Source organism: Salmo salar, chromosome 04, assembly GCF_965601325.2.
Source record: "Salmo salar chromosome 04, fSalSal1, whole genome shotgun sequence".
Lineage (NCBI taxonomy): Eukaryota > Metazoa > Chordata > Actinopteri > Salmoniformes > Salmonidae > Salmo > Salmo salar.
The window spans coordinates 25,744,433-25,761,606 of record NC_138294.1 but is presented as its reverse complement, the minus strand read 5'-3'; the positions used below and the strand labels follow the sequence as shown (position 1 = coordinate 25,761,606).

Here is a 17,174-nt window from a genome sequence, read left to right as displayed (position 1 = left end):
GCCATCTTTACTTGAACTGGCACAATTGCAAGTGCACAATCTGTACGGCCCCGGTATCATCACCAGCTTCCAGTGAAACAAGAGCATTGCTGACAGTCTCCTCCCGCTTTACTGCTACACCAATCATAACCGCCTTTTGAGATCTAAATCGCTCTCTTCCTTCAATGTGCAGGATAGTGGGGTGCCTTCTTTGATAGCTCTGACAGGTCATCCTCCTTTTACATTCTTTGCTTAAGTGTCCTCTAATCAAACAGCCAAAACAAAGGCCTCTTGATCTTGAAAACTCAACCTTGGATTTGTGTGGCTGTGCCTTCACCTGTTGGAAGTCGACCAATAAATGCTCACCAGCACAAAATACACGAGATACTGGGAGCATCAGAAGGGTAGGTGCCTGGTCTCTTTACTTTGAATGTTTGCGACTCTGAAAAACCTGTAAAAGAACAATCTGCCACTACATCTACTGCAGTGGGAAAGCTGCATCCCCTACTCTTAGACTGCTACTGTTTGATTAAAAAATATATTTTGTTAGACAGGAGATTGAATATCTCCATATAATGGATCCTGCAATATTTTGGCTTGTTTTTCCATGAACGTCACTGAACTGGGCCCTCTCTAAAATATCACATGCTGTACATCTCCATTTTCCCCTTAGTTTCTAGGGAAGTTTTGACATGATCAACTTTATGTTCGAGGGAAGATTAAGCTCTTCCATGTTCTCTAGATCTTGCATAGCGTTACAGCAACCTCTAGATAGAGTGCATAGCCACCCAGTCCCTTTCCATCATCCGGTATCTCCCTAACAGGGAGTGTGGCCTATGTTTGATGGTGATCCTCTAAACTTTAGGCCATTCATGCGTGCATTTGAGCATGGCATAGGTCGGCCACCCACATGTATATTTACTAATACTGTATACGTACCCATTGGATGCAGTGATCACCATATGTGACCTGTTTCAGGAAACTAGGTGTATGTCGCCTAGTAGAATTTCACGTAGAACGATGGCACCGACAGAGATGGCAGCATCGCAACAAGCTCTTAGGAAACTCTACAGTATTTACAAGCATTTCGCTACACCCGCATTAACATCGGCTAAACACGTGTATGTGACCAATAAATTTGATTAGATTTTTTAGCCTTCCCTGTAGCTCAGTTGGTAGAGCATGGTGTTTGCAACACCAGGGTTGTGGGTTCGATTCCCACGGGGGGCCAGCACAGAAAAAGTGTATGAAATTGTATGAAATGTATGCATTCACTACTGTAAGTCGCTCTGGATAAGAGCGTCTGCTAAATGACTAAAATGTAAATGTAAAATGTAATTTTTTTTAAGTCACGAATTCACAGGAGAGCCAATGTAATGTTTTTTTTTTTGTTTTTTTTTTATCAAAATGTGTGTTTTGGCAGAAATGCCTTCTGGAACATGAACTTTCATGCCATCTGTAAATACGAATACAATTGTTAAATTACGAGCCTTGTTGGTTAAGCCACGGAAAAAGCCAGCAACCTTCCCACTAGCCATGATTGGCTGAGATAATGAGTGGGCTGGACATGCCGAGAGAGGAGTTCGGATTGGTCTGCCATATAGAAGGCTTCTGTTTATTTGAGATGGTCAGTCTGTGTTGGTAATCATGTCGAACGCAGATTATTGAAAACAAATATTGTGTAGTGGAGCTGCATAAGTGTTGCTCTCCACTTTCTGGAAGATCGAGTTTTGAGTATGATAGCTAAAGAGATGGAGAAAACACCGGTCTCTGGATTACATCTTCAAACTAAGGGCAACCGTGGCATGGCATCCATTACAGGGAGACGCATCCATCATGCATGAAGATGTATATGGGTAAGATAGCTAGCTACATTTTCAGACATTACACATTTCTAATTTTGACACAAAGTGGTTTCATTTCAAGCTAAAGTGTACTGTTAGCTAGCTAGCTCCCTATCTGACATTATTATTCATATCCCAGATCTGTTTGCTTTGCTAGCTAACATTGATCCTGGTTGGTTAGCTCCCAGCAGATTCATGCAGGGTAGTAACGACATGATTTGGCACGAAGTTCATTGAGGTTTAACTGGCTAACGTTAGCTGGCTGGCACGTTAGCTAACATTATGTGACGTGTGTGATCTTACACATTGTTTACCTAGCTACATGTCTTAAACTAAAGTGTACTGTTAGCTAGCTAACGTTAGCTGACTGGCTCCCAACTGACGTTATTATTAGTATCCTTAGTATGTCTTAAGCTAAAGTGTTGAATATGGCCAGTGTCAGTAAAAGTCGGCAAAAAAGCGTAATGAAATTATTGCTAAACATGCACCTGTCAAGAAACTGACTGTTAGAACTCTTAAGACTCCATGGATTGATGAGGAATTGAAAAACTTTATGGTTGAAAGAGATGGGGCAAAAGGAGTGGCTAATAAGTCTGGCTGCACATCTGACTTACTGCAAATTGAGAAATTATGTATACAACAAAAGAAGAAACTGTATTATGAAGCCAAGATCAATAATATAAAGAATGATGGAAAAATACTTTGGAGTACTTCAAATGAAATTATGGTCAGAAAGACAAATTCAACTCCATCTTTCATCGAATCAGATGGCTTATTCATTACAAAACCATTTGATGTTGCCAATTATTTAAATAATTACTTCATTGTCAAAGTGGGCAAACTTAGGCGGGAAATGCTAACAATGAACAGTGAGCCATCGTATTCATGCATAAGAAAAGCATTGCAGTTTGAATTCTGTAAAGTTAGTGTGGGAGAGGTGGAAAAATTGTTATTGATCGATAATAACAAACCTTCTGGCATTAACAACTTAGATGGAAAGCTACTGAGGATGGTAGCTGACTCTATAGCCACTCACATCAGTCATATCTTTAATCTGAGCCTAGAGGAAAGTCTTTGTCCTCAGGCCTGGAGGGAAGCCAGCATACCAAAAAAACAGCAGACCAAAAAGCTTGCTGCCAGCTCTTAGCAAACTGTTAATGCTACTTCTCTGTAAACAAATTAACAACAGACTTTCAGCATGCTTATAGAGAAGGGCACTCAACATGTACTGCATTGACACAAATTACTGATGATTGGTTGAAAGAAATTGATAAGAAGATTGTGGGAGCTGTACTGTTAGACTTCAGTGCAGCCTTTGATATTATTGACCATAACCTGTTGTTGAAAAAACACGTGTTATGGCTATATATCTAACAGAATCAAAGGGTTTTCTTTAATGGAAGCTTCTCTAATGTCAAACATGTAAAGTGTGGTGTTCCGCAGGGCAGCTCTCTACTCTTTTCTATTTTTACCAAGGACTAGCCACTGGCATTAAACAAAGCATGTGTGTCCATGTATGCTGATGATTCAACCATATACACATCAGCAACCACAACTAATGAAGTCACTGAAACCCTTAAAGAGTTGCAGTCTGATTTGGAATGGGTGGCCAGTATTAAACTGGTCCTGAATATCTCCAAAACTAAGAGCATTGTATTTGGTACAAATAATTCCCTAAGTTCTAAACCTCATCTGAATCTGGTAATGAATGGTGTGGCTGTTGAACAAGTTGAGGAGACTAAATTACTTGGTGTTACCTTAGATTGTAAACTGTCATGGTCAAAACATATAGATTCAATGGTTGTAAAGATGGGGAGAGGTCTGCCCGTAATAAAGAGATGCTCTGCTTTTTTGACACCACACTCCAAAAATGCAAGCTCTAGTTTAGTCTAATTTTGATTATTGTCCAGTCGTGTGGTCCAGTGCAGCAAGGAAAGACATAGTTAAGCTGCAGCTGGTCCAGAACAGAGTGGCACATCTTGCTCTTCATTGTAATCAGAGGGCTGATATAAATACTATGCATGCCAGTCTCTCTTGGCTAAGAGTTGAGGAGTGACTGCATCACTTATTTTTTATAAGTGACAATGTGTTAAATCCCAAATTGTTTGCATAGTCAATTTACACACAGCTCTGACACACACACACACACACACACACACTTACCCCACCAGACATGCCACCAGGGGTCTTTTCACATTCCCCAAATACAGAACAAATTCAAGAAAGCGGACAGTATTACATAGAGCCATTATTGTATGGAACTCTGTTAAATTTCATATTGCTCAAATAAACAGCAAACCTGGTTTCAAAAAACAGATAAAGAAATACCTCACAGCACAGCGCCTCTCCCCTATTTGACTTAGTTTGTGTGTATGCATTGATATGTAGGCTACATGTGCCTTCAAAAAAAAAAGTATGTAGTTCTGTCCTTGAGCTGTTCTTGTCTATTAATGTTCTGTATTGTTTCATGTTGTGTGTGGACCCCAGGAAGAGTAGCTGCTGCTTTTGCAACAGCTAATTGGGATCCTAATAAAATACCAAATACCAAATCAAAAGCAGGAATAGGCAGCAAAGGTGCAACCGGCACAGCTTGGTTCAGTTGACCCATCCTCTGGCAAACATAACAGGATTTACTTTAAGACACAACGTCTTGTTTTAGACCAGGCCAGAAGAAGTTATGCAAGATATTTTCATACGTCTTGTTGACCCCCAAGATGGCCTGCCATACTACCATCATGGCCAACCTCAGTATCTCTTGTCGAAGCGTAACTGGAACGACAACTTGAGAAACACTGTGCCAATCGTACTGCCCAGAAGTGGCGCAAGAACTCAATTTCCTCATTAGAACACCATTTCTGTCAAAGTAAGCCACACAAACTTCAAGCTCCTGCTCTGGACGTATCTCAGCAAAAAGAGGGGAGAGGGAAACATCTTTACTCTGTTCAGCAATCAACTGCTTCCTCCTATACATCGAAGTATCAACTGTAGGGACCCTCTCTTCCTTAAGTGGTCCTACAAACTCGCTCATCTTTGGGGTTTTCAAAGGAGAGGTCAACTCAGGAGGTTTAGCGAAATCAGGATCACCCATAAACGTCTCGGACAGATTGACCAGATTGTGGGATTGCTGACATCCTCTAGCCTTGCTCCCGGCGACTTTCTTAGACATAGCACATAACGGCACACGCTAGGGTCATTTTCTGATAACCCATCAGGTTCCTCTACTCCGGGTTCCTTACAAACGACAGGATTTGGCACAACCTTCCCTCGAGCAAAATCGTTTCCAAAAAATGAATGTGACCCGCTTCACCAGTAGGCTAGGCCTCACTCCAACGACAACTGAAGTGTCAGACAAAGGCAAGACACCATCCAAAATGAAGGAATGGGCTGCCCCAGTGTCTTTCAGTAGCCAGGTGCATCACTAGTCCCACTGAAGATCTATTACTTTATGTAGGCTATATGTATTTCTCCCTTACCTTGCTCCCCCATCTTTAGTCCACTCAGCAGATCAATGCTCTCTGGTTCATCCTCTATTGTCTCCTCTTTGACTAACAGCAGATCAGGCTTCTCATCCTCCATGTCTGCTGACTGTAAGAAATACAAAGTGAGAGGATGTTGGATCAAGAAATCAGATATGAGCACCCTGCTATGGAGCATCTTGTGATTGGGCAAAGAGGGATTGCTATGAGTATTGTGTAAATATGTTAGTTGATTTGATTACTTGACACTCTTTAATGGTTTGATCATTGAAAAGCCATGGTCCCACACTTAAGACAAAATGAATCAAGACCTGGGTCAGTATCCACAAAGAGTCTCAGAGTGCTGTTCTAGGATCAGTTTTGCCTTTTAGATCATAATGAATAAGTTGATATCCTAGATCAGCGCACCTACTCTTGAGAGGCTTTCTGGATAATGGCCTTGACCTAATACCATTCAGACAGTAGTTTATAGTGGGCTCACCTCAGTGATACTGTGTGTGGTCCTGTGCTGCTCAGCTGGTTCCTCTGTGGGTTCAGGAGGAGGTGTAGTTTGGTTGTCCTCCATGACCATGGTCCCCTCAGGGTTCCCCAGACCCTCCTCACACCCCTCCTCCTTGACCAGCAGCACCTCTGGACCCTCCTCCTCCTGGAAGAGACAGGTGATAGAGATTACACAGACATACACTCCCTCAGGTACGTACACACACAGATAATAAACACTTTCAGCATGGTGTGTTTACCCATCCTAGACTGTATTTACAGAATGACGTCATCATTGTTAATCCCATCACAGTGGACATAAATATGATGTTGTGGGTAAATCAGTGTTACGGGAAAATGTTGGGTAGACTGCGCTCTCAAACCCTGGCGGGAAGCCAGTCTTGGAGATAGACAACTCCTAAACGGCTGACCAGGCGGATAAAAGTGTCCCATCTCCCAAACGGCTGGATGGGCAGATGAAGGCTGCAACTGATAACTGATAAAATGCATGCACACTCACTACTGACTGTAAGTCACTCTGGATAAGAGTGTCTGTTAAAATGTAAATAGGAATCAGCAAAAGCCAAACCTGACTAAACATTTTTTATGTGTACAGTAAGTGTTTGTTAGGCATGTGTAGGTATATTTAGTAAGTGTATAATGGTTATAAAGTGCTGTTAGGTGTATGCAGAATAGGGTGAGATCAGATGTGATGTGCAATGAGTATAAACACCTGCTTTTCCCATGACATAGACTGACCAGGTGAAAGCTATGATCCCTTATTGAGCTCACCTTTGAATCCACTTCAATCAGTGTAGATGAAGGTAGGAGACAGTTTAGCATACAGGTGAAGAGGGGGCAGCTGAAGTCTTTGTTACAGAACATGCAGAGGAACCGCGTCTCTTTCCCCGAGCGTAGGGTCTAGTCCTGTCGTTTGAGTTCAATACCTGATTGAAAAGTATGTGGCCCTGTGAATTGGAAGGTCCCATCGATGTGGACACTGGGTCCCTGAACTCGTGTAAAGGGGAGTAGGTGGGGACATTTGGATTTGTCTCTAAGCTTTCCCTATAATCTAAGAAATCTCTGCCTTGTGAGTGTCCTCCTAAGTGATACTCATCTACATTCCATGGCAGAGTGGTGTCGCCCTCCACTTTCACAGTCACCTCATCTACGTCTATAACCTCACTTTTCTTATCTAGGCACCCCTCAGAGTATACACTACTACTATACCGGTTCCATTCCCCTCTAGACAGATCAGTCTGTCTCTCTAAACCCAAGGGCATGTTGCCAGGGTCCATTTCTGTAGTGTAAGAACAATATGCATCGTTGCCAGTCCCTAAGCTTCACCCGAGTCCCGATGGGAAGGAACTGTCCTCGGGCTCGTGTTACTGTTAAGTAAATACTCTAAGCCGGGAGCAGAGTACAGCCCAGTGGCCCCAGTCTAACTGGGTCAGATCCTGTGTGTAAGAGTCTGTGTGTTACAGTTAAAGTCTCTGTGTCGGTCTCTGACTCGAAGATGGCGTTCAGTGTTCTACTGACCTCCGTGATGCTGAGGGAGGTCCTGGGCTGGGGCGTGGCGGCGCTGTCCTCCGTGGCTACAGGGAGCGCTCCAGTCTGGATGTCTCTGTGCCGTGGGTCCTTTCCTTCAGTCCCCTCCTGATTGACCCCAGGACCTGCAGCGTCTGCATCTGCAGACTGACACAAGAAGAGAGGAGGTTATTATCGATACATAATAGGTTTGCATAACAATGTTGTAGGGAAGTCTGGGGGCGGCAGGTAGCTTACTGGTTAAGAGCGTTGGGCTAGTAACCGAAAGGTTGCAGGTTCGAATCCCCGAGCCAACTAGGTGAAAAATCTGTCGATGTGCCCTTGAGCAAGGTACTGAACACTAATTGCTCCTGACGCAAGCCTACCAGATGAGCTAAATGCATTTTATGCTCGCTTCGAGGCAAGCAACACTGAAGCTGTTAAGGAGCCTTTTGGTCCTAGCACCAGCTAGCGTCCCACCCGTGGTGCACTCCATCAACAGCAGGTGCATTTCAAGAGCGGCAAATTTGAATCCAAATAAATGTCAAAATTCAAATTTTTCAAACATACAACTATTTTACACCCTTTGAAAGATAAACATCTCCTTAATCTAACCACGTTTTACGATTTCAAAAAGGTTTTACGGCGAAAGCATAAATTTAGAGTATGTTAGGACAGTACATTTACAAGAGTTGTGTGTAATGTTTTGTCAATTCAAAGACAGGGTCACCAAAACCATAAAACCAGCTAAAATGATGCACTAACCTTTTACAATCTCCATCAGATGACACTCCTAGGACATTATGTTAGACAATGCATGCATTTTTAGTTCTATCAAGTTCATATTTATATCCAAAAACAGCGTTTTACTATGGCATTGATGTTGAGGAAATCGTTTCCCTCCAATAACCGGCAGTCAAGTCAACACCACAAATTAAATAATTAAAATTAGAAAACATTGGTAAAATATTATATTGTCATTTAAAGAATTATAGATTTACATCTCTTGAACGCAATCAACTTGCCAGATTTAAAAATAACCTTACTGGGAAATCACACTTTGCAATAATCTGAGCACTGCGCCCAGAAAAATACGCGTTGCGATACAGACTAGACGTCATGTTGGGGAGATCTAAAATCGAAAATACTATGTAAATAATCCATTACCTTTGATTCTCTTCATCAGATGTCACTTCCAGGTATCACAGGTCCATAACGAATGTAGTTTTGTTCAAAAAAGCTCATCATTTATGTCCAAAAATCTCCGTCTTGTTAGCACATGATCTAAGCCAGCCGGACTTCTCGTCATGAACGAGGGGAAAAAATATATTTACGTTCGTTCAAACATGTCAAACGTTGTATAGCATAAATCATTAGGGCCTTTTTTAACCAGAACATGAATAATATTGAAGGTGGACGAATGCATACTCTTTTATAACGTATTGGAACGAGGGTACCCAACATGAACTCGCGCGCCAGGTGTCTAATGGGCCATCATCGTTCCATGGCTCTTGTTCGGTCAGATCTCCCTCCAGAAGACTCAAAACACTTTGTAAAGGCTGGTGACATCTAGTGGAAGCAATAGGAAGTGCCAAAATATTCCTCAGCCCCTGTGTTTTTCAATGGGATAGGTTTAAAGGTAATACAACACATCAGGTATCCACTTCCTGTCAGAAAATGTCTCAGGGTTTTGCCTGCCAAATGAGTTCTGTTATACTCACAGACACCATTCAAACAGTTTTAGAAACTTTAGAGTGTTTTCTATCCATATATAATAAGTATATGCATATTCTAGTTACTGGGTAGGATTAGTAACCAGATTAAATCGGGTACATTTTTTTTATCCAGCCGTGCAAATACTGCCCCCTAGCCCTAACAGGTTAAAACAGGTCAACATTCAAAGCCGCAGGGCCAGACGGATTACACAAAGCTGGCAAGTGTCTTCACTGATATTTTCAACATCTCCCTGACCGAGTCTGTAATAAATACCTACATGTTTCAAGCAGACCCTGTGCCCAAGGAAGCTAAGGTAACCTGCCTAAATGATTAACGCCCTGTAGCACTCACTTCGGTAGCCATGAAGTGCTTTGAAAGGCTAGTCATGGCTCACATCAACAGCATCCTCCCGGATACCCTAGACCCACTCCAATTAGCATACCACCCCAACAGATCCACAGATGAAACAATCACAGTCCACACTGCCCTTTCCCACCTGGACAAAAGGAACACCTATGTGAGAATGCCTAGATTACAGCTCAGCGTTCAACACCATACTGCCCACGAAGCACCTCACTAAGCTAAGGACCCTGGGACTAAACACCTCCCTCTGCAACTTGATCCTGGACTTCCTGACGGGCCGCCCCAGGGGTAAGGGTAGGCAACGACATGTCTGCCATGCTGATCCTCAACACTGGGGCCCGTCAGGGGTGTGTACTTAGTCCCCTTCTGTTCTCCCTGTTCACCCACGACTGCGTGGCCAATCACAACTCCAACACAATCATTAAGTTTGCTGCTGACACAACAGTGGTAGGGCTGATCATCGACAATAATGAGACAGCCTCATAAAGTTCTATAGCTGCACCATCGAGAACATCCTGACCAGTTGCATCACCACCTGGTATGGCAACTGACCGTAAGGCGCTAGAGGGTAGTGCGTACGGCCCAGTACATCACAGCCAAGCTTCCTGCCATCCAGAACCTACATAATAGGGGGTGTCAGAGGAAAGCCCAAGTCATAGACCGTTTTCTCTGCTACCGCACAGTAAGCAATACTGGGGCGCCAAGTCTAGGACCAAAAGGCTCCTTAACAGCTTCTACCCCCAAACCATAAGACTGCTTAACAATTAATCAAATGGCCACCTGGACTATTTACATTGACCCCCCCATTTGTTTTGTACACTGCTGCTACTCGCTGTTTAATATCTATACATAGTCACTTCACCCCTACCTACATGTACAAATTACCTCAACTAACCTGTATCCTCGGTACCCCCTGTATATAGACTCGTTATTGTGTTAATTTTGATTATTTTTTACTTTAGTTTATTTGGTAAATATTTTCTTAACTCTTCTTGAACTGCACTGTTGGTTAAGGGCTTGTAAGTTAGCATTTCACGGTAAGGTCTACACTTGTTGTATTCGGGGGATGTGACAAAAAGTTTGATTTGAAGTCGCTCTGGATAAGAGCGTCTGCTAAATGATTAAAATGTAAGTCTCACAAGCTCCCCTATGGCAGATAAATAAGGATGTACATGTAAGCATATGAATAGCTGAGGGGAGTGTTTCTAAAATAAAACATGACATTTAAATGCATTGTAATTTTTATGTTACACTAAGACACTAACCTCTATCACAATAACATGCTGGGTTGAGGTTCCACTCCCCTCATCAACAGTGATTGGTTGGTCATCTATCCACGCGTTGTGTCCCGCTGGTTTCACAAAGCTCCTGTGGCCTCCAGTGAGATGTCCTTCACCTGAGAGAGTGATTGGGGGAAAAGGAGTGGTTAAGACACGTACTGTCAATACTATATTCTACACTTGACACGGTCTACAATTGGCAAGGATGTAAGGTAGCACTTGCCATAACTTCTTTATATGCTAATTATTGATTGATTATGTTCCATGCATCACATGCTTTTAATGGAGTATGACAATAGGAAATTCAGTAAATCAAGAATCTGGTTAGAATATGAGTGTTTTTGTGCAAGAATTTGTTCTTTATTGACCTACCTGGTAAAATAAAGGTAAAATAAATAAAACATTGTACAAGATAGCGAAGTAATCAAGGGAATTATCGCACACTAGCCAAACACTGACCAAGACACAATTCTGGATAACACATTTGAACAAATGCGCCAAGCCCCTCAGCCTTCTGCAAAATGTACCTCTTGCCATTCCTCTGTATCGGTCGAGGATCTTGACACTACTGGGACGGCTGGCAACGACGCGCTCTCGTATTGTCCTCTCTGCGCGCTCCCGTGCCACCTTCAGTTCCAGTAGCTGTAGTTTCCTGCGCAATGCCCTGTTTTCTTTCTGGCTTTGAGTAACTTCTAAACGAAACACTGCATAGTCGTCATCTACTAGTTTACAGATCTCTGCCACGGCTGCATTCGCTAGCACTTCCATAATGGAGGCTATTTGAGTGTGAAAAACCATACAGTCAGCCATTGTTAGCAGCTAGCAAGCGTTACCTAAATAACATGGGTATATCAACCAAGTCCTGTCTCCGACGCGAATTACAGACTACCTGAGGTAATTATGTGATGCCGTGAAGTAAAATTCGGCATATTTTGAGTTCCAGTGTGTTAATAAACGTCTAAATACAACAATAAAAACGCTAAAGTGGTAATTGTTCTTGGTCACTGTTCGCGTCCGTTTACTTCTTCGGTGGTATTTTTGGGCAGTTGGCATCCTATGTTGTTAGTGCATTACCGCCACCTACTACTGTGCTGGAGTGGAGTGTGGGCCAGAGACCGGGAGAAACTAAATATTGCCTGCCTGCCCCGTTTATCTTAGAAAATAAAACAAAAAAATATGTTCATATTCTACTCAATGGACTCATTACACTTTATTGCTGTATCCCATTCTCTCTCATACAGATTCTCAAATATCTCTCTCCCTCTTATACTGCCCGCACTATATAAACATGTTCTACTGTTTCTATTTCCTGGCAATAATGTACTTTTTTTTTTACTAGTCCAACGCTCTAACCACTAGGCTACCCTGCCGCCCCAATAATCACACCTTCCTGGTGGATATTTTCCTATGATATGTAATTACGTATTCAGCCAGTTGTGTCCCAACCTATGTCTAGTTAAGGTGGCCTCCTATCATCTTTCTCATCCTGCCGTCCTCCCGCCCCCAACTTTTTGAGAGCATCTTGACTGGCTGCACACAGCTTGGTACGGCAACTGCAAGGCATCCGACCGCAAGGCACTACAGAGGGTGGTGAGTACGGCCCAGTACATCACTGGGGCCAAGCTCCCTGCCATCCAGGAGCTCTATACCAGGCAGTGTCAGAGGAAGGCCCAAAAAAGGTTCAAAGACTCCAGTCACCCAAGTCATAGACTGTTCCCTCTGCTACCGCACGGCAAGCGGTACCAGTGCACCAAGTCTGGGACCCACAAGCTTATAACCCCAAGCCATAAGCTCCAAGCCATAAGACCGCTAAATAGCTAATCAAATGGCTACCCTTACCACCCGCAATGACCCTTTTTGGTACTAATTCTCTTGCACTGACTCAGTACTTGTACTCCCCGTATATATCCATGTTATTTTTACTCTGTATTGTTATTTGTAATTTACTGTGTATTTATTCTGTGTCACTTTGTATTTTTTATCTTAACTCTGCATTGTTGGAAAAGGACCCGGAAGTAAACATTTCACTGTTGGTCTACACCTATTTTTTTACAAAGGATGTGACAAATAAAATTGGAATCAATTTTTTTCCCCTGTATATAGAAGAGAGATGGGTTTGTAGTACCTCATACAGCAGGTTTTGTCTGGTGCTGCGTGAGCTAAAGGACTGCAGACTTACCAGTACTGATGACACGAGACAAGAGCACACCACCTTCTGTCCGGCTTCATATTCTGAGACCTTGCGCCTGTATGACATCTAATCTTTCCAGTGATATCCTGGCTGCTGAACCATACGCTACACTGCCAAAGTATATCGTAGATTGAATCAGCGGAACATCCATTGTCCTCAGTGAGGAACGCCCAGCCCCCCACTCCATCCCCGTCAGACAGCGCATCACATTCAGAACCTATAGAATTTTCCCACCACTCTCTCAATGGGTTCTGTCCATGTCAGCCTAGTGTCAAAGTACATCCCTAGGAACCTGAAGGCCCCCCAGTCTCTCCAAGTTTCTTCCATACACCCTCAGGTGTACCTCATCTCCCACCTTCCTCATGGTAAAGAACACTGACTTCTCTACAGAGAATCTGAATCCCTACTTTAATGAGCACCCCATCGACTGCTTCCTGTACATCCTGACTGTGTATGGTACATTTCTTCCATTAGGCCCCATCATCTGCAAATAAAGACCTTCCAATATCCGGATGTACCTTAGAGTGAACATAATTGATTGAGAACAAAAGATGACAAATCAGGGATGCACAACATAAATCGGTAAGCATATCAGAATCGGACGAAATTAGCTAAAAATGCCAACATCGTGTCAAAGCTCACGTGCACACCTATATAATCTAGGTAGATGACGCCACGAGAAATACAGAGCAACACAGAACAAAAGCAGAAATATACTAAATACCAACAACTAAACAAGTTCAAGTTGAGCAGTCATTTGAAAGAGTAAGAACATTTCAGCGAGACAACTCAAAAGGCGAAATCCATTATCGCCAAGATATTGGAATTCATTGCCCTTGACAATCAACCATTCTCTGTGGTGGATGATGTTGGCTTTCGCCGACTGGTTGAGCAACTCAAGCCCCGGTACACACTACCAAGTATGCGCTATTTTTCAGATGTTGCCCTACCGGAGTTACACAGTATTGTTGAAACGCACATTCATAAGCAACTTGCTATGGGCGTCACTGCTATTAGCTTCAAGACTGACATTTGGACCAGCGCTGTCAGACCCATGAACATGCTGAGTCTGACAGCACAGTGGGATGACGAGGATTTTGTACGCTCAAGAATGTGCTGGTTCTCATACCGCTGCTGCCATTTCAATGGCATTTGAGAACACGTTTGAAACTTGGAAACATGAACACACTCATTCGAACAACTGAGTCGAGAAATAAGCTCATCAACAGCGTCTGCAGCAGACGTGATATCCTCTGTCATTGCATTGAAACGCCTGCTCAACAAAACTGCCGACAGACCGTGGGGTTAAAACTTGCAAAAGTACTCAAGAGGCTGTGAACAAGCGATTCGGTGGCATTCTCTCTGAGCCTCTTTACTGTGTCGCCACCATGGTTGATGCAAGGACCGCTACTTCAATGCAGACAAGCAACAGGGTTTATGTGAAATGTTACAGACACAGCTGGACAAGATAGAAACACTGACAGTGCACACCGAGGAAGAGAGGCCACGGACAGAGAGCTGAAACTTCACTGCTTGACATGTATGATGAAATCCTGGTTGAGACTGAACAAATGAACAACAAAACTGCACAGCAAGTAAGTGAAAGAAATAGGTTTTGATGATGTTTTACTGGTAATGGGGACATATGTAAATGCCAACAGAATAGCTTTTTAGTGTGTGTGTGTGTGTGTGTGTGTGTGTGGTGTGTTTCAACTATTTAACTGTAACAGAATGCTTAAACGCTAAAATTATAAATATCGGTTATCGGTATTTGTTTTTGGCAAGGAAAATATCAGATATCGGCCAAAAATGTAATGTCGGTGCATCCCTACTAATCACGCTCCCCTGTGGTTTACCATTATCCACCAAGTAGCTGCCCCACCCTCACCTGGATAGACCTTCCAAACAGTTGAACGTTCTACTTCCTACACCCATAAGGTCAAGCTTGATTAGCATATCAAACGCCTTCCACATCAAAAAAGACAGCTGCAACCATCTCCTTGTTGACCTGGGCCTTCCTGACTTCTGCTTCTAAGCAGAGCACTGGGTCCATAGTTCCCCTTCCTGAACCCACTCTGATGTGGCGATATTAACCCCCTGTTCTCCAGGAAGTAAGTCTCCCCATAATCTTACATACAGTTTAAGTCGGAAGTTTACATACACTTAGGTTGGAGTCATTAAAACTTGTTTTTCAACCACTCCACAAATTTCATGTTTACAAACTATAGTTTTGGCAAGTCGGTTAGGACATCTACTTTGTGCATGACAAGTACTTTTTCCAACAATTGTTTACAGACAGATTATTTCACTTATATTTCACTGCATCACAATTCCAGTGGGTCAGAAGTTTACATACACTAAGTGGAGTGTGCCTTTAAACAGCTTGGAAAATTCCAGAAAATTATGTCATGGCTTTAGAAGCTTCTGATAGGCTAATTGACATCATTTGAGTCAATTGGAGGTGTACCTGTGGATGTATTTCAAGGCCTACCTTCAAACTCAGTGGCTCTTTGCTTGACATCATGGGAAAATCAAAAGAAATCAGCCAAGACCTCGGAAAATTGTAGACCTCCACAAGTCTGGTTCACCCTTGGGAGCAATTTCCAAACGCCTGAAGGTACCACGTTCATCTGTACAAATAATAGTACGCAAGTATAAACACCATGGGACCACGCAGCCGTCATACCACTCAGGAAGGAGATGCGTTCTGTCTCCTAGAGATGAACGAACTTTGGAGCAAAAAGTGCAAATCAATCCCAGAACAACACCAGAGGACCTTGTGAAGATGCTGGAGGAAACAGGTACAAAAGTATCTAAATATATCCACAGTAAAATGAGTCCTATATCGACATAACCTGAAAGGCCACTCAGCAGGGAAGAAGCCACCACTCCAAAACCGCCATAAAAAAGCCAGACTACGGTTTGCAACTGCACATGGAGACAAAGATTGTACTTTTTGGAGAAATGTCCTCTGGTCTAATGAAACAAAAATATGAACTGAATAGAAGCACAGGGGTGGCAGCATCATGTTGTGGCGGTGCTTTGCTGCAGGAGGGACTGGTGCACTTCACAAAATAGATGGCATCATGAACAAGGAAAATGATGTGGATATATTGAAGCAACATCTCAAGACATCAGTCAGGAAGATAAAGCTTGTTCGCAAATGGGTCTTCCAAATGGACAATGACCCCAAGCATACTTCCAAAGTTGTGGCAAAATGGCTTAAGGACAACAAAGTCAAGGTATTGGAGTGGCCATCACAAAGCCCTGACCTCAATCCAATACATTATCCAGCGCCTCATCGCGGACATGGGCCAATATGACATAGCAAACCTCATCTTTCCCAGGTGAAGTTAACCCAGCCTTGCCTATTGCTGTCTTCACCTCTGCTATGGTAAATGGTGCATTCAATGCATCATTTACATCCTCCCTCATATCCAGCACTCCTCCAGGGTTCTCCTCCCTCGTTCTCTCTCTTCCCCTCTACCCATCCTCTGACAGGTTAGCTGAGCTCACTTCTTTAAAATACAGTATTCACACCTCTTGACTCTTTCCACATTTTGTTGTGTTACAGCTTGAATGTAAAATTGAATGTAGATGTGTTACGGCAAGCCTAAATAAGTTCAGGAGTAAAAATGTGCTTAGCAAGTCACATAAGTTGCATACACTCACTCTGTATGCAATAATAGGGTTTAACAGGATTTGTGAGTATGATGAAGTTATTAATTACAGTTTAGATGGTGTATCAATACACCCAGTTACTACAAAGATACAGTTAGACGTACTTCCTAACTCAGTTGCCGGAGAGGAAGGAAACAGCTCAGGGATTTCACCATGAGGCCCATGGTGACTTTAAAACAGTTAGAGTTTAATGGCTATGATAGGAGAAAACTGAGGATGGATCAACAACATTGTAGTTAGTCCACAATACTAACCTAATTGCAGAGTGAAAACGAGGAAGCCTGTACAGAATAGAAATATTCCAAAACATGCATCCTGTTTGCAACAAGGCACTGAAGTCATACTGCAAAAAATGTGGCAAAGCAATTTACTTTTTGTCATGAATACAAAGTGTTATGTTTGGGGCAAATCCAATACAACACATTACTGAGTACCACTCTCCCGATATTCAAGCGTTGTGGTAGCTGTATCATGTTATGGGTATGCTTGTAATCATTAAGGACAGGAGTTTTTCAGGATAAAAAATAAATAGAATGGAGCTAAGCACAGGCAAAATCCTAGTTTAGTCTGCTTTCCACCAGACACTGGGAGATTAATTCACCTTCCGGTAGAACAATAACCTAAAACGCAAGGACAA

The 17,174-nt window shown here is 42.8% G+C and overlaps 1 protein-coding gene across 1 annotated transcript in view; it reads right to left on the bottom strand.

Annotated features, from left to right (window-relative positions):
• The window catches only part of LOC106602512 (uncharacterized), a 22,273-nt gene extending 10,162 nt beyond the window's left edge, over nt 1–12,111 (bottom strand). The window contains exons 1-5 of the mRNA XM_014195187.3: nt 11,193–12,111; nt 10,651–10,781; nt 7,319–7,474; nt 5,781–5,945; nt 5,297–5,408 (exon numbers count right to left, since the gene is read on the bottom strand). Of these exons, the coding sequence (XP_014050662.3) occupies nt 5,297–5,408; nt 5,781–5,945; nt 7,319–7,474; nt 10,651–10,781; nt 11,193–11,475 (847 nt within the window). The 5' untranslated portion in view covers nt 11,476–12,111. The remainder of the gene's footprint in view (nt 1–5,296; nt 5,409–5,780; nt 5,946–7,318; nt 7,475–10,650; nt 10,782–11,192) is intronic.
• Nucleotides 12,112–17,174: the final 5,063 nt, after the last annotated feature.